The 25,716-nt window shown below is 41.8% G+C and overlaps 1 protein-coding gene across 2 annotated transcripts in view; it reads left to right on the top strand.

Annotated features, from left to right (window-relative positions):
• The window catches only part of LOC105939441 (nucleus accumbens-associated protein 1), a 29,704-nt gene extending 5,893 nt beyond the window's left edge, over positions 1-23,811 (top strand). For both annotated transcript variants that reach the window (XM_012881596.3, XM_012881598.3), the window contains exons 2-8: positions 2,747-2,903; positions 4,316-4,588; positions 7,158-7,794; positions 7,947-8,117; positions 11,946-12,051; positions 12,236-12,333; positions 20,138-23,811. In XM_012881596.3, coding sequence (XP_012737050.2) covers positions 2,778-2,903; positions 4,316-4,588; positions 7,158-7,794; positions 7,947-8,117; positions 11,946-12,051; positions 12,236-12,333; positions 20,138-20,448 — 1,722 coding nt within the window. In that variant the 5' untranslated portion in view covers positions 2,747-2,777 and the 3' untranslated portion in view covers positions 20,449-23,811. The remainder of the gene's footprint in view (positions 1-2,746; positions 2,904-4,315; positions 4,589-7,157; positions 7,795-7,946; positions 8,118-11,945; positions 12,052-12,235; positions 12,334-20,137) is intronic.
• The last annotated feature ends 1,905 nt before the right edge of the window (positions 23,812-25,716 follow it).

The raw sequence follows: 25,716 nt of genomic DNA, 5'->3' as shown, positions 1-25,716 counted from the left end.
TTCTTGTCACCTTCCATAAATAGACAACATGACATATTATGGTTGAGGACAATCAGATTCCTCCACCTGAGCTGTAGATCTCTGCCATTTCTCCAGGTTTACCTTGTGCCTCTTAATATTAATAGTAATATCATCTTTATTGTCATTGAAACATACATTACAACGACATTTGTTCTCTGCTTTTAACCCATCACCCTATGGGAGCAGTGGGCTGCCATGTGCGGCACCCGGGGAGCAATCTGGGGTTAAGGGTCTTGCTCAGGGACCCAGAGTGCCGGCACTGGGGATCGAACCGAGTACTTGCATCCTTCTCTGAGTGCAAGCGCGCTGCCCTAACCACTAAGCCAATATTCCCCATTGTTCTTGCTGATCCGTCCCTTGTTTATCATTGGATGAGAGGCCAGGTACACCCTGGACAGGTAAACTGCACAGGACAACACTGAGACGCTCAGGACTCACATATCCAAGAGCAATTCAGAGTGAAAAGTTGACCTAACAGCAATGTTTCCGGACTGTTGGAGGATGCCAGAGTATCTTGAGAAGAACCCAAGCTTGCACGGAAAGAACATGCAAACTCAGTGCAGCGAGACCCCAGGGTGGGGTTTGAACCTTCTTGTTTGCAATGCTGCAGCACCTCCTTGCCTGGGCTGTCATTTTATTATGCATGGGCTTCCTGTTCTGTCGTACCTTTTCAATTAACAGATGCACTGATTAAAGAGAGCTCTGTTTTTAGTTGCAAAAATCTATTTGTACGAAATGTTCCTTGCCCTTCACAGTTAGGCACTACTTTGTGTCTCACACGAAATCCCAGTAAATTACATGGCAGCTTGTGGCTATAACATGACGAAAAGTTTTAAGAGTAACAATACTTGTGTAGCCGACGGGTTGAGAATGTAACTGGACTGAAGTAATGCAGACGTGCAAACCCTATCACATATCAGTAAACCGATATGTCTTCCCCATGTCCTCCTTTCGCAAACTCTGTCGTTCGTTCATATTTTCTTAACAGACCGTAATGCAGCAGTCTTAAGAGAAGGTTCAAGCCAAGCCGGTGTGTAATGGTTTCACTGTTGATTGAGGTGAACTGTAACATGCAACGCGGTTTCTGTTCAGGCCACAAGCACTTTCACACACGGAATAAGAGAACATGACCCACTTATCTGAGGACGTGCAACTTTATAGCTTACACAAAGCAGAGGATAATAAAAAAAAGGCTTCTAGCAAGCCCCGGCCTGACAGTAATGGTTTTGCACACCTGAATGTATTTACAGGAAGATCGTGATTATGGGTTATATGTGGAAGTTTAAACAAATCTGTGAAACTGCATACTAAAGGCCTTCAGCCGGACAAAGAAGTGTTTTATTCTTAACAAAGTATATGCAGAGCCTTGGTAAAGACTTGTACAAAAGTCTAAAATAATATTGATACTGTCTAGTTGACCCTTTCTGTCTTAGTCTTTTGGCAGAGACCTCCAGATTTGTATGTAAAATTTCCTGTTATCTAAAAGAGTTGAAGAAAAATTGGCCCACAGCTTGTAGATCCTCTACTGCACTTAACTATGGGATTCTTCCAGAAATTCAGGCCAAGCTGAAAAGCTTGGTCTTGGTCTCATTTGTCTGAAAACTTTCTAAGCAAATGTATAGCTTCTCGTGGACCTTTTTTGGACACTAGTTGACCACAGTTATCTAACAGTCAGGTTTGGTAACATTTATTAACCTCCGTTACCATCCTCCACTCTGTGGACAGTGATAATATAAAACTTGGGTTTTCATCCAGTCTTCTTTTCTCCACAGTTCTGGTTGTTTTAGGCTTTTGGGTGAGTAGCTGTTTTTATGTAGTCATTTCTTTCCATACGAAGATCTTCCTTACGTTAAGTGGCGTGTTCTCTTGTCTTTCCTATTTTTAAGACTGGCTAGGTGAAATCGGCCCCTGTCTCATGTCATATTCATACACCAGGGAACACCATGGATTGTGGTGGACACACTTGTTACTATAAAAGTGTTAATTAGAAAACATTTCTATAGGAATTATCAGCGTTAGTAATTATTAATTGTGGCCACATAGCTTTAATTGCAAAGAGTTATTCCTCAACAAAGCCTTTTTTTTGCCACTTAATGTAATGAAATGTTATATTTTTCTAAACTTTTTATTTTCAGATTATGCTACTACAAGGTTTTTTTACACATCTTTACTTGGGATTTCAACACTTAGAAAACTAAGAAATGTTGTTTGAAATACATTTTTATTAGAAATAATGTGGTTTAGAAGTCCTTTATTACATTATGTTTAAGTGAGGAATTTTTTTGTGTTGAGGAAATCCCATGAGCCGCTTTTTAGTGTCTCGAGTCTCACATTCCTCACCTGCTTTCCTTTTTTTTGAGCCTTTTGTCTTTTGACACAGCCTTGTTACATTGCTCCTCCTCCACACATTACCCTCTGAAATGCTTCTCACACCACACAGACATCACAAGAAGAGTTTTTGTCATCGCTGTGAGTGCATCCGTCCAAGTTATCCCACTGTGTGGCCTCCATCCTGCTCATAGCTGTGGATAAAGCTGCACAAACCCATGAATCAAAGTGTTACCCGGCGAGCAGCTCTGCAGTTACCATGTGAATAATGTCATAGCCAGCCTTGCAGCTCATTGGATTTATGGAGCTGTACTGTAGAGACAGCCTTGTCGCAAATTAAAGACTTGACCTAGTGGTAGCTCAACTTATTCACTTCTTCTCTGTCTTTCTTTCCCAGCAAACCCTTTGGTGGTGTGCGTAGGCGCGCCATGGCCCAGACCCTCCAGATGGCGATCCCGAACTTTGGCAACAACATTTTAGAGTGTCTGAACGAGCAGCGACTGCAGGGCCTCTACTGTGATGTCTCCGTCGTGGTCAAGGGCCATGCCTTCAAGGTACTTATTGTGCTTTATGATACTGTTGTGTTCATCATTGGAGAGGAGCTTGGATTGGTAATGAAGTACAAAATTGAAGAAGTTGGGACTGTTGAGACCCCTTTTTTTGATTTGTTTTGTACAGGGTGCAATATGTGTGGCTACTGTAACCGTGAACTGAGTTCAGGTTTTGCACTGTAATACCACAGTTTTGGTAACTCGCAGTTCTTCCATAAACGCTAGGCAAGCCTCTCCTTTTGTGCCCCGTACATAATACACAATACTGGGCTCACAGGAAGGAAATTATTTTGATCGTATCTCTGAGTGAAAAAGTGTTCACAAATCCAAACTAGGGTTCTAAGAATCTGTAATCAAAATCCAAGTTTGACTACTCCCATTTTTTCACTTTTAATGTTTTACAGGTTGTTGTGACGTCAACAAAGCCTTGATTATTTTTTATGATTTCACGCAAGCCTGTCACAATAAGCAAGAAATCTATTAATCGCATGATAAATTAAAATGGGCTCGGTAATTTCCATTTGCATGCTTCTTTTTCTTGTCTCCCTCTCTTTCTACTAAAGAGACTGGATGACAAAAGGTTTCCCTCTGGTGCATCGGTCATGACTCAGCCATTCCTTCCTCGTTTCCTTAGCGTAGAGAGGAGTGAACTGTTACGTCAGGTACTTGCCAGGTTCATGGTCTTGTTACTTACCTCAGAGTGTAGCACGAGAGCCCCGTGAGGAGTAGCAACCAGAGAAATGCTAGTTGAGAGTTGTGAAAACAGAGTTGGAATTAGTTTCGAAGCTCAGATTCAAACCGAATGATTGTAGTGAACCACTTAATCTGTGCATGCTGGTATGTTGCATATGTTGTAAAACGGTAACGACTAAACACGGCAATACAACAAACATGCATCTGAATCTAAAACATATTCATCTGATGGAGGTTTCCCCACTTTCCCAACGGTCCAGAATCATCATCCACAGACAAAATACAAAAAGGACAGGAGTAAAATGGTGGGCACCTACAGTCAGTGTAGTTTTAGGGTGACCAGACATCTTTTGTATTCGTATTGAGAATAGATTTATACCTCTTCGTCAAGGTTATTTAGACTTTTTACTAAAGCCGATCAAGCGTTGATTAGATAATCTCTAATCAGATACCTGTTGAATGAGCGATCTAAGGTGTTCAGTCATCGTTTTTAAAATGCCTCCCCTATTCACCATACAAACCTTTGCTGACACAATAGCATCCTAGTCAGTGAGCCACAATACTCATATGGAAAACTGCCACTGGTTTTGGTACAAAAAAGTTTAACATCAACCTTGATGAGTATCTATCCCTCAATAAATCTGTGCATTTGTCTAAACTAAACTAGCAAGACCTGAAAGGTAACACCCACTTTTGCCCGCTGTATCATTTCCTTACCTTAGGCTCATCGGGCCGTCCTGGCCGCCAGCAGCTCTTATTTCCGGGACCTCTTCAGCAGCAGCAGCAATTCTGTGGGCTCTAACAGCAGCGAGACAAGCCCCACGGTGGTTGAGCTGCCTCCAGCCGTGCAGCCCCAGTGCTTCCAGCAGATTCTGGCTTTCTGCTACACAGGCCGCCTCAGCATGACAGTGGGAGACCAATTTCTTCTCATGTATACTGCAGGCTTCCTTCAGATCCAGCAGATCATGGAAAAGGGCACTGAATTCTTCCTCAAGGTAAACCTACATTAAAAGTGGGAAATGGGTTTTAATGATGAAGGACCAAACTGTTAAGGAATTGTGAAAAGTAAGCTATGGAACTAATCTTAAATTAAATAGCGATGTGTTAAAACAAAGTAACCAGTTTTGCTTGCAAATATATAAGGCTTACTTCTGCAAGTAAACATACACTTGATTAACTGAGCCTTAGCAAGTGGGTCTTCCCATTTTATTTCATTTATTTCACTAAAGTCTTTTACTTTCATTTCAAGCAGGAAAAAGCTAATAATGCTCTTAGAAAGCAGCTGTTACTTCCGTTCAATCTGAAAATAGCTATAAGGCCAATTTATGATATTTAGAGGTCATTATTTCATAGCAAGCTTAATTACAATAGGAAGACATTAATTAAAGTAGCCTGTCCCAGAGCCCCAGTAAATTAATCCTGTCAGACTATGACGATGGTCTGAACTTAGATACTTGTTAAAAAAAATAAACTAAAAGCAAATTAAGATGAACTTAAGGTTAGTTTATTTTAGCATAGTTGGGATAAGACCTAACAAGATTGGGAATAGCTGATATAAAAATAACCACTAAATCCAATAACCACTGAAGCAGGGCCATATAAACAGATGGTACCAAAATGGGGATGCTTGGCCATCATGCATAACTCCAGCTTTTGAGCACAGTGGAAGAGGGTTAATGAGTCAGGATTTGCAGTCAAAGGGTCTGACCAAAAATCTCTGTCTACCAAATAATGTCTGAACCAAATATAAGGTGGTGCCCAACAGTGGAAGCTTGTTGAATACTAATGGGGCACATAAATGGACGATGTTCAAGAAATTGACAACAGGATGATTAAAAGAAGCAAGGTGGTGCTGCATGACATACACACACACACGTGTGTGTATCTGTATGTGTATATATATCTAAATATATATATATATATATATATATATATATATATATATATATATATATATATATATATATATATATATATACTGCGACAGATATGGTACATATCTCCAGTAAACTAAAAGTGCATTCATGTAAAGGCCCCCACATACTCGGAGCCTAGTTCACTCCGCAGAGGACTGCGCATACTCAGGGCAGACTCAATTTTTACGATCACGTATGCGCTGTCACACAATAAACTTCTTGTAGGCTAGAAGTCTTTACACCGAACTGTTTTATATGTAACACCGAGTTTGATACACTGAGCTGCTCCAAGCAGGCGGTCGCAAGGACGGACAGCATCACAGTCCCTCTCTGTTCTCACTGACAGGTGTGCGGTGGGAGCCTGCTGGAAAAGAAACGGCTCTAGGTGCTCAGCTAGCTAATCACAGTTTACCATCCGTTCCGCCTCTTCGTCCCACTGGCAGAAAGTGTGGGAAATTGCAAGAATTTGCCATAAGAAATTTGGGCAACAGTACACTTAACTGTGAAGGGTAAAACGTCAGCACGGGGTCAGCGCAGCTCACAGTATGCCCAAGTTTGTGGTAGCCCACGGCCGGAGTACTTGCTAGCAACAATAATCCTAGCAAGTTAGTTCAATATAAAATGTACGTTTATTTTGGCTGTGTAGTCCAACTACTCTGTCCTCCCGACAGAGATGGATATCCCTCTCTCAGGAGAGAGCTGTGTATGTGACTTTGGAAGAATATTTAAGGCACATTATAGTACGGTGCATTTTATCATCCTAAAAATACGGTTTATACGTATATGCATGTGTGTTTGCATCTATTACAGTGTGGTGGTATTATGACTTGTAATTAATGAATACCTAACAAAACAGTATTCATGCTTTTCTGCTCTGAGATCATACTAAGCATAGATTTCGGACAGAGAGGGGTCTTTCCAGCTACTAGAAAAGGATTGAATTCATCATTTCTATCTCCACAACATGATTTTATAGAATAAGCTGCATTTGGCTACATGAGTTGTTTATCCAAAGATTCAACTCAGTTCTACTTTCTTAATGCCTTTACCAAAGCATCTTAATGTCGATTTTCTGTTGCATTAGGCAGCAACAAGCATCATCGGATACATTATGACCATATAGAACCACTATTTCTATTGCAAATGAAAACCCTGCAAAAAGCAATACATTTGCGATACATTGTTCAGTCCCAAGTCAAGGCGTAAAATTAACACCTTATCAGATCTGATTGAAGTTGCACAAAAATGAAAGCCTGCAATCATTTACAAGTTGTAAATTGTATACAGTATACACAATAGTGCTGAAGTTGGTTCTACATACAATTGAAATTTGCAATGAATGTACTGTAGGTTTTCCTTTGCTACTTTTAAGGTTTGGTTTTACTTTTGTCTAATAAGTTATGACACAGTGTACGTCATGTGTATTGCACATCTGAGCAAATGTTGGCCCAATATTTCTTTTACTTACGTTTCAGTATGAATGTTTATTGAAATTAAAACAGTAAGTTAGTTTTATGTCTCAAGATATGAAAACCCAAAAGTCCCACCAGACTAAAAAATGTTTAACATCAGAATACTTTTAAGTCCGTATCTTCCATAAAGAGACCATGTATCCTAGTGTGAAACTGATGTTTACATTTATTTCCAGGTATCCTCCCCCAGTTGTGACTCCCAGGGTCTTCATGCAGAGGAAGCTCCAACTTCAGAGCCCCAGAGCCCCGTAACACAGACCAGTAACAGTGCACCACGCCCCGCCTCCAGTGTGACACCGCTCCCTCTTGTTTCACGACTTAAGACAGAGCAGCCGTCCAACCAGACGGAAGCGGCCACTCCTTACTCTGTGGTTTGCACTCCTGTCGCCAAGCGGCTGTGGGAGGGTGGCAGCAGCCGCGATGGCGGTGGGCTGGGCTCGGGTGGAGGAGGAGGAGGAGGAGCCAGGAAGGCGGCCCGTTATTCCCAGGAGGCGGTTCGGGGCAGTGCCATCCAGACCCCCGGAGCTCTCGGACTGGCCTTGGGTATGAACGCCACCACAACCAGCCTGGCAGGCATGGCGCCCAGTGGTGGGATTAGTGGAAATGCCGGCACCAATGGGAATTCTGCAGCAGGGGCTGGAATGTCAGAGGGTGCTAGCCCTGGCACGCTGAGTACCTACGCTAGTGATTCACCCATCAGCTACCACGATGATGAGGAGGAAGAGGAGGGAACAGATGAAAGTGCCGAGGAGCAGTACAGGCAAATCTGCAACATGTATACCATGTACAGTATGCTGAACATGGGAGCAGCAGGTAGTGGCACTAAATCAAACATTTAATACGCATTAAGTACACAGCCCTATTTTGTTTTATTTGTGTGGCTCCAATTCTGTCTTTAAATCAATTTTAGGAGCAGAAAATGCATTGAGCGTGTGAACATAATGTGGCTTTTACTGTTTCTCCAGCTGCCGGGGAGCGCGTCGAGGCCCTTCCTGACCACACAGAGACCCGCGGTCGGATGCGAGGCCGAGATCTCACCTGTCTTCCTCCAGAACTTATCGCTCAGATAGGCAACCGCTGCCATCCCAAACTGTACGAGGAAGGAGACCCTGCTGAGAAACTAGAGTTAGTCTCAGGTATGTAAGTACAACAGATTACTACTGTGCGGTCCTGGTGGGGCACAGGGGGTGAATTCTGCCAGCACCTAGATTTATTGATTAGATGTTTGCCTTTCAATGCCACAAAAGGAAGAGAAGACATGCAGGCAAGCCGGTTATTAGGTCAAGACGAATCCTGCACATTTATAATGGGTTGAGGACGCATTGAATCACATGTGAGAGATAACCTGCATATCTATCAAGGCCTTGTTTTTACTCACATATTTATGCATGTTTTAGTAAGGTATGCAGCTATACATATCCTGTTTTATGGAAAATAAAAGAAGTTAAAATAGAAGGTAGAAGAAGTTAAACAGTGCATATTGCTGAATGGGCCAGTGAGAACAGACCCCAGGTCCTGAGATATACCAGCCTATAGGCCAAATAAGTAGTTTCAGTCTTTAAAAGATATTTGCCTTGTCATGAAAATCTGAAATAAATGGTGAAATGTTGGTTTGCTCTCCAACTTTTAGAAATTAGTGAACTGACCTCACTTTATTTTGGGACTGTAGTTCTACTATTTCGTGTGAATTTCTCATTTGGCTTACTTCCAGCTCTCTACACCAGCCTCCCAGCTCTATATGATTGATTGATTGATTGATTGGTTTATTTATTGAAGACCCGTATGGCACCCAACCTGCAGAGGCTTATAAGATACGATACCACCACAGGACACAAAAGAACACCAGTATGACCACCAAACACAAATCATACCACAAGACAAACATTTACCAAAACGAAATTACAAAACAAATGTTATGAGTTATACACGATTCTCTGTCTCTCTTTTCGATACATTTAGCTCGAACAAAAGTCTCTTCATTAAATGCCCAGTTTACCATATCTGCTTCAGACAACCAAAACCAATCAGGAGTTTTCTGTTGCATCTTCTTAAACAAAAAATATTTCTTAAATCACAATACAAGTGACAATGAAATACAAGTCAACTTTATTTGTATCGTACACTTCAGCTGCAAGGCAGTTCAAAGTGCTTTACATCATAAAAACATCATAAACACAGTCACCGGTTGTGAGACTAGTAACAAACATTAAATTGTATCAGGTGAAAACATCAATACACATCAGATATGCTGGTCAATGTTCCTGGTATTATGGGCTGATATGAACTCTAAACAGGTGGGTTTTCAGTCTTGATTTAAAGGAGCTCATTGTTTTAAACTGTTTTGCAGTTTTCTGGAAGTTTGTTCTAGATTTGTGGTGCATAGGAACTAAATGCTGCTTCTCCATGTTTGGTTCTGGTTCTGGGTATGCAGAGTTGACCAGAACCAGAAGATCTAAGTTGTTGTATCTAAGTTGATACAAAATGGTTCTTTAATGCAGTTTGGTGCAAAGCCGTTCAGTGATTTATGAACTAACAGAAGTATTTTAAAGTCTATTCTCTGAGACACAAGAAGCCAGTGTAAGGACTTTAGAATTGGGGTGATGTGCTCCATCTTCCTGAAATTCATCCTCAACTACCTTGAGTTCACAAAACACACATAAACACTGGTCTTCAGGTACCCCTTTGAAGCTGCCCACTTCAGCCGACAGAGGAGTACTGGTTCTTAACTGGGCACACAGTGGCCTTTGCCTTTTTTTCATTTTTAACTTTATCAGTAATTCAGTTTGAAATACATCCTTAATTTTTAAATGTAGGTTTCTTACAAATTTCTGGCACCCTCTGATCTTTATACTTCTTAAACATCCTTAGTTTATCAATATTCAGATCACACCAAGTATTCCTGTAAATAGAACTTGAATCACAAAGAGAAAATATTGTAGCAATCTCTTCAGACCACGGGTAGCTGTGAACTTGAGCCCAGTTAAAAACCGTCTGGCCTGAGAACAAGGCGATTCCACCATTTCAAATCTTCATTTTATATGACAAGGCACCCAGCCCATATCACCATAAAGTCTATATCAATGTCTATAAATAAAGTTTGATTGATAGCTAGCTAGGTTTAAAAAAAAAAGCTACTATACTGCTCTAACAATGATTCTCCTGAATACATAAACAGCAGCCTTATCACTTGTTTCTAAAAGATAAACTCATGTCCGTCTCCAGCTACAATCGCTGCATCCAAAGCCCTTTGTAGAAGTGCTAGGCTAATCTTTGAATGTTTCCTCTCAGTTTTGATATGACCTGTTAATTTGGCTAGTAAGATATTTCAGTTACAGTTAATCGTGACGATACTTGCAGAAAATGTGTTTTTCTGCTTTGCAAAATTGTTGCTTTGATTTGTCATAAAGTATAAAGATTGGTGTTTGGCCTGCTCAGGTGGCCCTGAGAGACTGGGACCTGCATCGTGTTTTTTTTTTTCTTTCACTTTTTGAACATTATTTTAAATGGTGCAAAATGTTTAAGATTGTTCGGGGAAAACTCCGATTCATTAGATCGACAAAACAATCTGCACTGCACTGTCTACCTTTGGATGCTTCCTAAACCACCTCCCCATGACAAGTAGCACGCGTCTTTAAAAGATGCCTACAGCGTCAAAGTTACTCTCACATTTGAAATAATCACAGTTGAAATATTCACAGTTTTCTGTCAAACTGAAGTTAAAATCACAAATAACTGTATTCTGTTTTTAGTTTAATGCCGATCACAATATCCCAGCCTTTTTGTAGAGGCGGGACCTGTAATGCAGTAATTTACAGTTCGGCCTAAAACCGTCTCATGCCTTAAGTTGAGTATCTGACAATACAAGAAGCAAAGATTATGCGTGTCCCGTTTAAACTCTTTTGCTTCTGACATATTTTAATGAGTAAAGTTGTGTGGTTGTTCTGTAAGGCTAAAGAAAACCTAATAATTTTGAGACAGAATTAGTAGGGTGTTCAACATTATTTTACTAGATAGTTAATGAATGACCAACATATGACCCGCATTTATTATCCATTCTGCTCTCTATGTTTTTTATTACTTTGTGCCTTATCATGTGTACAGCAGGTAACACTGTGTCAAAGAAATAAAGTTTCTTCTTCCTGGTTCAAGTGGAGGTTCTCCAATCATCTCTCCCAGACCAACCGCTTGCATTTTAGGTTAAATGCTGTTAGAAAATGAGTTATTAATAATCGAAGCTCCATTGTTACTGCACTGCTTGATACATTCTTGCATTGTTTGGATTTAATTTAATCTGTCGTTGTTTTTGCAGCGTAAGTAAAGCACAACGCTGCCTTTTGCTGTGCTTGTATTTACTGTTTCATCTGTGGAGCACAGCCAAAACGTAAAACACATTTTTTTCCCTGCCTTAGTCTCTTTAATCCGTAGACCTTATCATAAACCTGCAAGTAGTCGTAGTATGTACACATTTAGAGGAAGCTCTTCGCGTGATAACAAGGGCTTGGCACTGAAGTGTGGCACCGTGTTGCACATATGATTCGATCTGTTTGTGTCAAGGACATCCTGTGATAATCTCCTCATTAGATGCGGGTGTGGTTACGCCTATTACTTTATAGTATTCTCCGTGTGTGCGCGTGTTCCTGTGGGTATGAAAGGTGAGAGAAGAACAAGTGCTTCCAACCCAACATGCAAACTCCACAAACCTGATAGGCAGACTTAAAACAGCAAACGAAATGTTAAGGTGGCCTGAAAGGAAAACAGGTGCGAACGCACCAGCCTATTGAGAGCAGCTGCAGCCACAGCAATCTGATATGAATCACAGTTGCCGCTAGATAAACATTTTCAACAGTTTCTGTCGGAACGTAACCAGATAAAACGCATCTCTATAAATAACCATTATGGAGAACGTAGCTTAATTTGTTCGCGGTTGCTTCTTAACCTTCTGCCGTGTGCTTTTTTGTTTGCAGGAACTTCTGTGTATATTTCGAGAGCCCAGCTAATGAACTGTCACGTGAGCGCAGGGACGAGACACAAGGTGCTGCTCAGGAGGCTGCTGGCTGCCTTCTTTGACAGGTTTGTTTCCTCCGCAGGGGTCTATTTATGTAACACGTTCATGTAAAGGTAGATAAGGCTACGTTTTTCATATGGAAATTATTATCTTTTATTTATTGATGTGCTCAGTTTTGGAGAAATAGGACAGCTATTTTAGTTCCCTCCGTTCTGTTTTGTCCGCCTCATTCTTGTTTTGATGTATCAGGAATACTCTGGCCAACAGCTGTGGGACAGGGATCCGATCATCCACCAACGACCCTAGCCGCAAGCCCCTGGACAACAGAGTTCTCCATGCGGTCAAATGTGAGCCTCCAGACTTTATGTCTGCTTATGCAAACAGTTAAAGCCTTTGCTTATTAATTTCAATAAGAATAAGAAATGTAAGGAATTGCAAAAATATTTACATCGGTAAATAGCCCGTTTGTGATACACAGATGTTTTAAAGAGGTTTTAATTAGTGTTTTTATAGATTCAACTTTGAATGGGAACAAATTATGTCTTCATGAAAGCTTGGTGAAAACATTCCTAAACATCCAGTTTAACATTGACGTTCTTCTAAGTCTTTGTGTGTCGTCAAAACACGGCATTGAATTTAAGTACCTGTTCGTCTCCTGCCCTGAGAAATCCTGCCGAGAACCACAGGAGGGGATTAGAGGAAGGAGTCAAAACAGCTCCTTGCTGTACATTAAGTCTCGCCCAACATTGTTTCATGCTTAGAAATTAATGAAAAAGAGAACATTTGTCGATTTTAATATGAGTGCCTTAATTCTGAAAAATTTTTATTACTTGTGCCGTGCAATTGCAATTAGATAATAATTTGAGTGCCCAGAAATTAGCAACAATTAAATGTTGAATGTTGATAGTGGAAGCTGTGGAACTACATCTATCCACTTTGACAGTTAGTAGTCTTTGGGGGCATAAATCTGCCAGGTTTGCACATCTAGAGACACATCCCTGCCAATTATTGTTATTATATAATACTGCAAACTCTTTTAAATTAGATGAAAATATATGTCTGAGCTTTTTTGGGAAAAAGCTCAATATTTTTTTCAATCCTTTCAGAAAAGGAGACACATATACAGTGCCTTGCAAAAGTGTTCACCCATCTTGGCGTTTTACTTATTTTTTTCCACTTTCCATAAATCTCCTCTTTGGTCTTCCGCTGGGCCTCCTGCCTGGTAGGTCCAGTCTCAACATCCTTCTACTGATGTACTCACTGTCCCTCCTCTGTAGATTTCCAAACCATCTCAGTCTGGCCTCTTTATCTCCAAAACTTCTAACATGAGCTGTCACTCTGATGTACTCCTTTCCTGATCCTATCCACCCTCTTCACTCCCAAAGAGAACCTCAACATCTTCATCTCTCCATTCCTGTCTCTTCCTCAGTGACACGTCTCTACACCAACATCACTGGTCTCAGAACCATCCTGTACCCCTTTCCTTTCATTTTTGCTGATATTCTTCTCTTATCACACAACACACCTGACTTTACTCCACTTGTTCCAACCTGCTTGGTCACGTTTCTTCACCTCTTCCACACTCGGCGTTGCTTTGGACTGTTGACCCTAAGTATTTAAAATCCTCCACTTTTTTTTTATTTCTGCTCCCTGTAACCTCAAAGCTCCACTTGGGTCGCTCTCATTCACACACTTGTATTCTGTCTTGCTACGGCTAACCTTCCTTCCCCTCCTTTCCAGGGCAGACCTCCGTCTCTAGATTTTCCTCCAGCTGATTCTCTGCTCTCACCACAGATCATAAGGTCATCTGCAAACATCATTATCCATGGATATTCGTTTCTAACCTCATCTGTCAACCTAAGAGCCGACAGTTTATGCAGACCCACTTCTATCTTGAACTCCTCTGTCTCACCTACAGCACACCTCACCACTGTGTTACAGCTCTCATACATGTCCAGCACCACTCTAGCACACTTCTCTGCTACTGCAGACTTCATCATACAGTAGCACAGCTCCTCTCTCACCACCCTGTCAGATGTTACCCTCATCTAAAACACAATGCAGCTTCCCTGTGAACTTCTCTGCTTCTCCATCAACATCCTCCAAGCAAATACTGCATCTGTTGCACTTAACCATACTGCTGCTCACAGATGCTCACTCCTGACCTCAGTCTAGCTTCCACTACGCTTTCCCATAACTTGATTGCGTGACTCATCAACATTTTTCCTCTGTAGTTGCCACAATTCTGCACATCTCCCTTGTTCTTGAAAATATATACCAGCACACTTCTCCTGCACTCCTCAGGCATCGTCTAGCTCTCTGAAATATTATTGAACAGCCTATTTAAAAACTCTGTGGCTGTCTCCCAGACACTTCCATCCATCCACAGGTATAGCATCAGGACCAACTGCCTTTCCGGTCTTAATTCTTTTCAATGGCTTCCTTCCTTGATCCTTATTAATCCTTTGCTACTTCCTGATCTGCAAAGGTCACTTCTTCTGCTCTTTGTTCCCTCCCATTTTCCTCACTCATTAACTCTTCAAAGTACTCCTTCGATCTTCCCATCACATTTGTTGCATCTGTCAGTACATTTCCACCTCAACCTTTAACCTGCTGAAGATCCTTCCCATTTCTGCCTCTCTGCCTCACCGACCTGTACAAATAATTTTCTTCCTCCTTACTGTCCAGCCCATCACACAAGTCCCTGTATGTCCTCCATCTGGCCTTAGCTACATTTGCCTTCCCTTTACACTGCATCTCTTTATCTGAACACACTCCCGTACGCCCTCGTTCCACTACCAAGTCTCCTCGGCAGCGTTCCTTCCAGAAGAAATACCGAGTACTCTCCTGGCTGTCTCCCCGATAGTGTTAGCTGCAATTTTCATCTGGAAGCACCTCCAGGCCACCCAGAGCCTGCCTCAAGCCACATAAGTGTCTTCCTTTTTCAGCTTCCACCACTTTGTATTCTGTAGCCTTTGTCCTCTTCATCTTTCACACCATCAGAGTCCTTCTACACACCACCGCCTTGTGCTGTCTGGCAACGCTCTCATCAAACACTACGTTGCTTTCACTGAGCTCTTTCAGTTTCCATCCTCTACACAAGGTGTAGTCCACCTGTGTGCTCCTACCGCCACTCTTGTAAAGCCGGGCATACACGGTACGAGTTTTTCAGTCGTGGTACTTATATACATCTCAAACTGTGCGATGGAATCGCGGGGTTTAAAAGTTCACCGCTCACGATCTGTGTTGTCACACTGTACGGCGCGGCGCTCGGACGTGACCGGAGTGCTCACACTGTACGTCGTGCCCCCTCCGGAAGAGGGGGGAGAGTTGGGTACCCGCCAGCGCACGGAGGACAGCCAGGGCCTCGACCGCCGCACCGCGCGGAGGGAGGTCCTGCACCGTGTGGTCACTGTGCACGTGGCGCCGTCCGCCCAGACCTCCAACGTGCGGCCCGTCGTCGAGTCCCGCAGAGGCCTTGACGGGAGCAGGCCGGCGGGACCGCGCACTTTTGGTGGCAGAGGCAGGCGAGCGACGCCAGAGGCGCCTTCGGTGGGTGACAGGGACCCAGACCAGGGGGTCGAGCCCGGCTCGGACGAGGCCCACGGCAGGCACCGGGCGTCGGGGGGAACGGAGGGGAGAGAGGAAACACGAGACACCCCGGCGGCCGCGCAGCACGGCAGACTGCCCGGCCCGCAGTCGCCCCTCCTCCCCCCCCCGTACGATCAAGCTGAAATTCGGCTCGATTCAAAAAATGCTCGCACGACTGAAGAATCGGCCAGAAAAGGGCAAAAACTCGTACAGTGTAAGCCCGGCTTTAGTCACCCTGTGTTCCTACCCCTCAATCTGGAAGGTTTAGGGTTTGTCAGAAATGCTCTGGAGGTGAAACACGTGTCAGATAGGGTGATGAGTCTTACTTTAGAAACTGAAGTCCAATGTTTTTTGTGGCTATGCTCCATAGGTTGGGTTTGAGTTGGATGAGAAGGAGACATTCTGGAATGAGCTAGATGAAGGGATGCATAATATCCCCAGAGATGAGAGAGAGAAGACTGGTTCAGATTTCATTGGACATGTTGGAGCTGGAAACAGGGGTGATGAGGAAGTGATGGGGAGGTTTGGTATCCAGAAGAGGGATCCAGCAGGACAGATGGTGGTAGACTTTGCAAAGAGGATGGAAATGGTTGTAGAGAATACTTTCTTCCAGATCACTCCTACTCCAGTTCTCTTTCCATACACGCCATGGTAGAACAGCTTGAACCCTGCTCCTATGCTTATAGCCTTGCTACCTTTCCACTTGGTCTCCTGAACACACAGTACGTCCCCTTTACTCCTCTCCTTCATGTCAACCAAATCTGTAGCTGTTCCTGTCATATCCCCAGCATTCTCAGTCCTAGACTCTTGCGTTTCCTCTTCTCTCTCTGCCTACAAACACTTCTTCCTTCTGTTCTTCCTCTTTTTCTTTGCTGACCAACAGCCGCCCAATTTCCACCAGTAACTTGTCGGTCACCAGCACCAGTGACAATGGTTGTTAACCTGCGCCTCGAACGATCTGGTATTGATATCATGTTATTGACTCGCATTAAGGCTGGGCAATATATCAAGATTAAAAAAAAAGTATAGAGATTTTTTTCAAAAGAGATATAAGATGAGACTGTATCATTTATTTTGGGATGAATTATACCTGTTATGTATTCCTGTAGGTTATTTCTCAGCCATTCCTCACATTTATCTACAACTATTTGTTAAACATGTGGCTGTGAGACGTTTGGAATAAAGCTTTGATTCAGAGAATCTCTTTTATAAATACTTTATGATAAGTAAAACATATTGAGATAAATATTGTATATTGGCATTCCGCCTAAAAATATATAGATATTTTTGGTCCATATTGCCCAGTCCAACTCGCATTGTAAATTTGGCAAAAGTTTTACCCTCGATGCCCTTTCATGGCGCAATTCTCTGAGTTTATCCTGGCTTGGGGCCGACCCAAAACAGGGCACAGGACACTGCGCCTCCTTTGGGGGCTGCATTTATTGTTTTGCGTTCCAATATGTAATTTAAATGTTTTTTAATTTTATATTATGCAATGTATCTGCACAAAATAGTCTAAAATGGTGAAGTGAAATAACGAAAAAAATATGTAAAAAGGAATAAAAAAAAGAAAACTGGCATGCAGAACTGACCTTTGAACTAGAAGAGTCAGAGTTCACCTTAACTTTATGTAAAATAAACACATGTTTCCTGCTTTGTTATAGATATTGTCATTTTTAAATCTATATAAAAGCACATGTGAATAAACAGGAAGACTAATGGAATAATATAAAGTATTAGATTCATCTCATTGGTAGATTGTGCTTTTTTTAGAACAGGCTAGTGGACGCCACCTGTGGCTCTCGAGGGCTACTTGGTGCCCACGGACACCGTGTTGTTGACTCCTGCTTTAGGGCCTAGGGGCTGCAGCACCACTTAGCAAGAGGTGTCCTGCGAAGGTTGTATTCTTGTTACTCTGCTATCAAGGCCAGATTTGTAGCATGCAGGACCTAGTTGTTGTTGTCAACAGATTTTCCCAACTGAGCCATGGTTCTCCTCTGCTCCTCCTGGGTTACCATAGGTCTCTTGGCTACTTCTTTAATCAAGGCTCTGCTTCCCAGGCCCGTTAGTTTAGATACTAACGGGCCTGGGATCTCAATACTTTTTTTTTCCATTTATGGATGCTCAGTCAGTGCTCTTTGTGTGCTCCTCGGTCTTCGTGAGACCCTTTGTTCATTAAGATTTTTTTCAGCGGTATCAGAATAAAGAAGTCTCAACAAAGATGTGCTACTTTGCATTGGCCTAACACAAATACAGCCCAATAAAATACATTGAGGTTTGTGGTTGTAATGTGACAGTGTGTTTTAAAAAAAGAAAGTAATATTAATAATTTGGCTGGGCTAGATCTACTAATCTACATCAGCCAGTGAAATCTTGACTTATTCTGAGAAGATGCGGGAATTCACCGACACGTTCAGTACTCTAGGACAAAGGTGCATCTATTATGCAGAGTTCTACTTTGATGGCTGTCCAATAACAGATGTCTGAGTGAAAAGATGATATCTGTATGAAGGCATAGATAAAGTGGGTCAACAAGACAAACAAAGCTATATATAGTCATTTTATTCTATGTGTGTCAGCTGCTGAAATAAGTCATTTCAGCATTTAGGAGTTCCAGTAATGCTCAGTGAACTAGAGTGGCTCCTTGCTTTAGTCACCATAGTTTAGTATGCAGGTTCACTGCACCAACATGTATTTTGTGTTTAAATTGAACACCACAAAACAGCACTTTCTACAACATCTGATATTCGCAGAATAAGATTAGCGTGTGTGTAGCAGGAAATTGAAAGCCTTTGCTGCAGAGAGACACTGATAATGAAGCGGTGAGCTTTCAGAAATCACCTGTCCGATAAATGTCTGACATTTAAAGGGAAAAAAAACACACTTCTTTTTTTAAATGATTTTTTTTTCTCTCCAAATAGGTGGGAGTTGAATATTTTATTTAGAAAATTCCCAAGCAGTTAACGGATCGTTTTCAATCTGACTCTTTGCTTTCATCTATGGAGGTTTGGGGAGAAAAGCACCAATGCAAGCTGTCCCACCTACTTGCACTTTGCATGCTGGCAATGTGCCAAAACCGCAGTGGTGGAAAAACAAATCCGTCACCACAGTTGAAAAGTCACAACTCTTCCTAAATAGGGGTGTGAAAATTTACTTGGCACTGTTATGGTGTCAAACTGAAAAGTGATTTTATCACAGGTATGCTTAAAAATCATAGAACACTGTAAAGTTAGAAGAGGACAGTAATTAATGTTCTAGACTGGCAAATGCATGAAAAGCTTTGCATAAAAAGTAGGCTGTCTCCTAGACATGCATGAAAAGCTTTAAAATAAATCTGTCTTTTTTTTTCTGGCGTCTAACACCAGAAATCTTTAAAAGATCCACATTTTTATTTGAGTACATTTATTCATTTGGAAAAGAAATTCCATCTTTATGGATCTAGTGTTTACTTGAAATCAAGTGTACCTTAATTATTGGCACCATTGCTCTCATCACTTTGTGCAACCCTTTTTGCAACATTCTAAATACGTTAAAACACGAAGAATGATATTTGATCTCTCTACTCTGTGTCCTCTCCGAGAAAGCCATGGAAGGAGGTGGATTTTAGTGTTTGCCGACCCATTTCAATGTTGACTAAATGTTTTGGATCAATATCCTGCAGACAACCAGATTTATATTTATGCAAGTGTCCTGGTATTCTACGGGGCCTATAATGCTATGCACACTTACAAGGTTCCCAGTGTCTTTAAAAGAGGGACAGGCCCACAGCATCACAGATCCTCCACCTTTTCTAAAAGTGGGCAGCATCAGGGGCTTTTTAACAGTCATTTGTTTCATGGCAGAGCCAGAAGCTCTATAAAAGGAAATACGTCACACATTTCTCTTTGTGACAGTAGGGGGGGACATGGCTTTTCCATGGCATGTTTCCCAAGCAACTATTTAGCATGCAGATGGCTTCTAAGTTCTTGCTACGACCCCAAGAGGATTGTCTTTACTTCAGTTAGATCTTGATCCAGCTTTGTTAGCCAAATTGTTTCCCTGACTGTAGATAAGGGCATGTCTGGGAAAATTGTGATTTTCCTGTAGCCATCTTTGTTTACTTCATCCCCATACATATTCCAAAAAAAGTAAAAAAACAAAGCAACTGAACTTGTTTTCCAGAGTTGAAGACGCTTCGCTTCCTCTCCTGGAAGCTTTCTCAATTCAAAAAGTCTAGAGTAATGATCAGTACCAAGCTATATACTACTGCCCAAACAAAGGCCTTGTAATGGCTTAGATAACATGCAAACAACCATGCATACACCTTACTTGTGTGGCATGTTCGCTTTTCTTTCCCAATTTTAAACATCTGTTTTTTTTTCTTACTTAATGCTGGATTTCATTTATTTTTTTCTTTGTGTGTGATTATGCAGCTGCCATGAATTTGGTCTTTATGTTGAACCTTAATGCGCATCTTTGCCTATAGTTGGAGTGAGCTGTAGCTATTGTAACAATAAAGAGTTCCTGCTTGCGGACTACATGCTGCGTCCGATCAGCCTAACTGTGTCTTTTCCGTCTCAGTTTATTGCCAGAACTTTGCCACGAGTTTCAAAGAGAGCGAGATGAACGCCATCGCGGCCGACATGTGCACCAACGCCCGCCGCGTGGTGCGAAAGAGCTGGATCCCCAAGCTGAAGCTGCTGATGGCGGAGAGCGACGCCTACTCCTCTTTCCTCCCCGACGGAGTCAAGACCGAGGACGACGCACTGGGCGCAGAGCAGGGCTTCGAGCCCGCCGCCCTGGAGGGTACCGGCAGCGCCGGCATGGAGATGGGCGGCTCTTCGGGTGAATCTCTGCCAGCCGTGGGCGGGGACGGAGGACCGTTGTTCTGAACGCTCGGCGTCCGGAAAGGTTTTAACTCTGGTGACGCACGTACCAGTATTCCCCCAGCTGTGCTTGACTCCTCACTCTTTTGGCCCACCCCGATCGCTCTTACATCTCGACTCTCTGTGCAACACTGCTTGGGGCGACAGCTGTCACTCCTCTATAACCAGGACGTGAAAACTCACAACTTTTTTTTTTTTTTTCTTTCTTTAATTTGCTTTATGACCGTAAAACCGAGTTAGTGGAGTAAAAGGAGAACGCATGAGGGCTTGTCCTCTGCCTCCCCTCGTCTCGTACGGCGTGTAAATGCAGCCGCTGTTGCATACTAAATACATTCCCCGAGGTGCAGGTAGGGGGAGCTACCAGTGCAGCCAGAGGAAAAAGGGAGGGATTTTTTTGATAGGCTGGGAGCAGAGGTGGCAAAAAAATATATATATATAAATGAATGTAAGTGTCGCCGGCATTTTTCTCTATGCAAGCCTGACAACTTGTGTTCCAGCCTTGGGAAAGGAACTAGATGTAATTGTATTAAACACGTTAACACTACTTATTCCTCCTGACATCTTCCTCTCAGCCAACCTCACCTCACAGAGTGTTTCACTGTGCCGCATATTGTAGAAATAATCTCACCTTTCTCTGTTTTTTCTAAAAGTGCACGCATGTTTCTGTCTGTGAACTGAAAAGTGAAGGGAGAGGGGAAGTTTTTTTTTTGTTTGTTTTTTGTTTTTTCAATGAGATGATTGTAAAGAGGACTGAGAGGAAGCAGGTAAAACAACGAAAAAAAAAAAAAAGATGGTAAAAAGATGGTTCTATTTTCAGAGGAGAAACTATATTTATACAGGCGCCCATACCTAAATCGGTAGGAGCGGCGAGAGCGAGAGGGATTGTTTTAAAATCTCCACGTAAGTAAGCTTTTGTTGAAAGAGCTATTGTCAAATGAGGCAAAGTGCTATTTTTGCAGGAGTGTAAAAAAAAAAAAAGAAACGAGTCTTATGATAGGAATCTGTGTCATTTATTTTTAGCTTTATTTTCAAACGAAAGAGATGGAATGAGCAGTCGAACTGCTAGATTTGACACATTTCATCTTCTGTTCAGCAGCCTAAACAGGAAAAAAAAAAAAGAGTAGACCATTTTAGTAAAGATTACATTGTCTGCTAAAACCCTTTCTTAGGCTGTGGATCTGCGGCGTTGATGAAACGTTCGCTCACGATTCCGACGATCACTTGCAGAAATTCAAAAGGTTGTATTGATCTAGAAATAAACCTGTTAGCTTTGTCTTTGTACAGAAGTTAGAACAAAAAAAAAATAGAGTCACTAGTAGTTATCAGACAAAAGAATGTGCCTTTTAACTGAAAGCAGTAAGAAAACTAAATGAGCTATTGCTTGACGTAAACCGATTCTAATGGTACTGTCTGAGTGTGCCACATAATTCCTCTGTGTGGATCGTGCAGATGTATGTGTCAGTATGTTATCCGTTGCACCTCTGCAGTGAGGGAACTCAAAAAAGGTTTTTGTTTCTTTCTCTCTTTTATTTTTGAGTTTGAGATGACTTTGCACCTTCCGTGAGACTGGGAAGTAGATATAGTGGTGATTTCTGCACCTTAATGAGAAGAACCAGTGGTTCATGCACCTTTTTGAGAAACGTGTAGCAATCAGACCCCTGTAGGTGGAATATGTCATTTTATTTACCCCTTCCCCCTTCAAGGCCTGCCTGGGTTTCTTGTAGGTGACCAAGGAGACTGTTGAGTTAAATCCCAAGTGTTCTTCCTTTGCAGCGTCCCGTTAGAAAAGTGTCGACAACCAATCTTTTATTCTTTTTTTTTTAAATGTGAACGTCTGTGTCTGACTGAAGCCTTTTGAATGCATGTTGACCTGTCAAAACGTTGGTCAGTACAGGGGGACTCACTGTTCCTCTTGCAGGTGATCTGACTTGGAATGTGCCGTAAAACTTTTTTTTTTTTTTTCTTATTGGGTGTTATTTTGCAGGCGGGTCAAGGGGAAAAAAAAAAAAAAAATCAGTGTTGTCCTTTTCAATGCAGTTGAATCTGAAAGAGCTATTTTATTTTCTCGCAGAAAACATAGCTGGGAGCGTCGCAGGTGTACAAAAACTCATCGTATTCTTATGTTGACGCTTAAAGTTTAAGACTTGACTTAGATAACTTCACCGGGGCCGTTGTGGAGAATAACAATGCAGTATTCTGTAAGGGTGACAACTTCAAAAACCTCAACTTTCTTTGCATTCGACTGTAAGTGCCACATGGGCATGCCTCCGCCGCGTACCTCTCCACCATCTTTGAAGACTGTTGTGAACTTCCTGTGCTTCATGCTTCAAGCCGCTTGACACGTTTCACTTCCACCAGCTTAAATCACGCGTGTCGGAGAGAGGCAAAGCAGAGGTTTGAGCCGCGCAGAACCGGGATCAGGAGCTGCATCCCTCATTTGTTTATTTTAGTAAAAACCGCCGCACGAAGAAGCCCTCACGGGGAGTTTGCAGACTGGTTCCTGCAGGAATCGAGCAGCGTAGCGAGCCACTTTGTAATCTGTCCCGAGTCGACGTCTCACCGCCGGGTCGTCCGTGTTAGTGAGACACACCGGCCCAGCCCAAACACCACGAGGTCGCCGCGCGCACGCACACGCCGGGTGCACCCCGCTGGGTCCGTCGAGATTAGACTCCTGATAAAACACTGGTTCTGGCTGTCAGTTTAACAAAACGAGTGGAAAGAATTATGATTACATGTCGGCTTTCAAAAGTCCCTCGCTCGCACCCCACTTGCAGTGTTTTCTCTGCAGCCGTGCTCATTTGAGAACCGAAAGTTTTCACTGTGTGCGCGCGCTCGTGTGTGTGTGTGTGTGTGTGTGTGTTGTCTTGCGCACTCGGAGCAAGATGTCATCTGTGTAGCTTTTACACATCCCACAACACGTAGACCTACACACTTGAATGAATTAAGTTGTGGCACAGCATGAGGAGTATTTTCGGCTCCAAGCAGTACATATATAAATACGATTCTATACATGTATATATACATACTGTATATTATATATAGACACACACATAGAGATCCGATTGTTTGTTGTGCACTCGCAGCATGAGGTGTATATTTACCCAGACCCCAGGCCCGTCCTCACCGCCCCTGCTCTTTGCCCTCTGTAATCCTGTAGCACCAGTGGACCTCCTGTACTGCTCATTCTCCTTTGTGTGTTCAAAGTGCCAATAACTTTGTGAAAAGCCCTGTAACTGTGACCCGACATTATCGAACATAATTGCACATTAACAACTGTAAAATAGAAGAAATGCAAATTATAGAAATGGAAAGCAAACAAAACTGTCATGACTTAAAAGCAAACATCCTAATAAAAGATTTGTAACAATTTCTGTGTTGTTGTTTTTTTGTTTGTTTCTCGTTTTAAATCTCCTAAATCTTTTGTCAGCTCATGCTCACCTCAAACGGCATGCACAAACACAAAGAGATGCAGCACACTTCACTGCTCTTTCCTGGAAGCTGTCATGTGTGACCAGATTCTCATGCTATGTGAGAATGTCAAACACAGCTGTTGCCTCCTTCATTTGGTTGAGAGTTTAGTTTTTCCACTTGATAAACTCAACTTTGCATGCCTGGATGGGGGGTGGGGGTACTTCTTCATCAGGTGGTAGATAACTATGTGAGAAATAAGCCCACTGGGAAAAAAATTAATTTTATTTAGTGTTTATATATATATATATATATATATATATATATATATATATATATATATATATATATATATATATATATATATATATATATATATATTTATACATATACACATATATATATATATATATTTATATTTATATATATACATATGCACAGCAAGCCTTAAAATATATTCATCGGTCTCATCCGTTGTATAGTCTCACATTGAAAAAAGTGTGTGTGTGCGTGGGGGGGGGGGAACCTTTAATTTTAGTGCATTTATTGAGGATTTGGAAATAATTTGGGGTGAAGACATAAGTGTTTCAAATTACTAGTGCGGCAGCCGGTGACATACCTCAGCATTTCCTGTAAATCTGATCTGAGTCATATTTAAAGTATTTTTTTCCCCTCATGTCGATCATATTGTTGAGGAACGTTTAAAATGTCATATATGACAGAGGCCCATTTCTTCCAATGCTTCCCCCACAAAAAGGAAAAGACCATCGAACGGGCAATCCTAGTTAGGCAGATTTCCAACTCTAGAGGAACGGCTATAAGTGAAATTGTTAGCTACAGGTTTCCACTGCAGGGAAGCTTGTTGTGACCAGCTGTAAACCTAATGAGGTGTGAGGTGCATGCTGGCCGGGTTCCTGTTATTTTGAGGGGTAGTATAAGGATAGAGGAAGTTTAGGCTCTACACCAGGGGTGTCAAACATACGGCCCGCGGGCCGGATCCGGCCCGTCGAACAATTTAGTCCGGCCCTGTGGCTAAATGCATTATCATTATAAAAAATAATAATAATAATAATATTTTTTTTTTCCAGTGTCCTGTCTGGCAATGTGGCAATAAAATGCCACAAAGAGCTCATCAGATTTGACTTTCACAAGTGGACAAGATAAAAGGAAGAGAATGATAAAACAATTATTGAAAAAAACATGTACTTTGTTTAATTGAAAATATGCTGTTCCTATATTGCCCACGAGGGGCGCTGTGTTTTAATTAGCAGATTAAGCTTCAGGTGAGGAAAAATTCAAATCACTTCTTAATTTTTATCTGTTTGATGTATTTTGTCATGCAGGACAGTGTTTTTAAGTTCCAAAAAATGTGAATAAATGTTTTTCAACATTGTATAATCACTGTGATCAGTTCTTATGCATAATGCACAAGTAAATGTTTAACTGAATAAAAGTATTGTTGAAATTGCACATACTGTTCTTAAAAACGCTGAGGTTATTCATAATATATTGTGTAAAAGTGAAATTAACTTAATATAAAAATGAACAAGTCCACATTTATTAGTTCTATTTAATATTGCAATGAGTTAACTCGTGTGGCCCTCTTGAGATCAGATTAAGCTGAATGCGGCCCCTAAACCAAAATGAGTTTGACACCCCTGCTCTACACCGTAAATTCAAGTCATGCCAACATCTAAGATCCAAGGGCTGATGAGCCCTAACACTGTAACTTCTCGTTTATAAGTAAATTACTAAATTATTCTCACTGAATTAGAATATTATCAAAAGGTTTATATCAGTAATTCAATGTGGAAAGTTAAAGTTGTGCGGCTTCAGAACTCACACATTCATTTATTTTAAGAATTT

This window comes from Fundulus heteroclitus, chromosome 16 (assembly GCF_011125445.2).
Source record: "Fundulus heteroclitus isolate FHET01 chromosome 16, MU-UCD_Fhet_4.1, whole genome shotgun sequence".
NCBI lineage: Eukaryota > Metazoa > Chordata > Actinopteri > Cyprinodontiformes > Fundulidae > Fundulus > Fundulus heteroclitus.
This window is presented reverse-complemented; position numbering and strand designations above follow the sequence as displayed.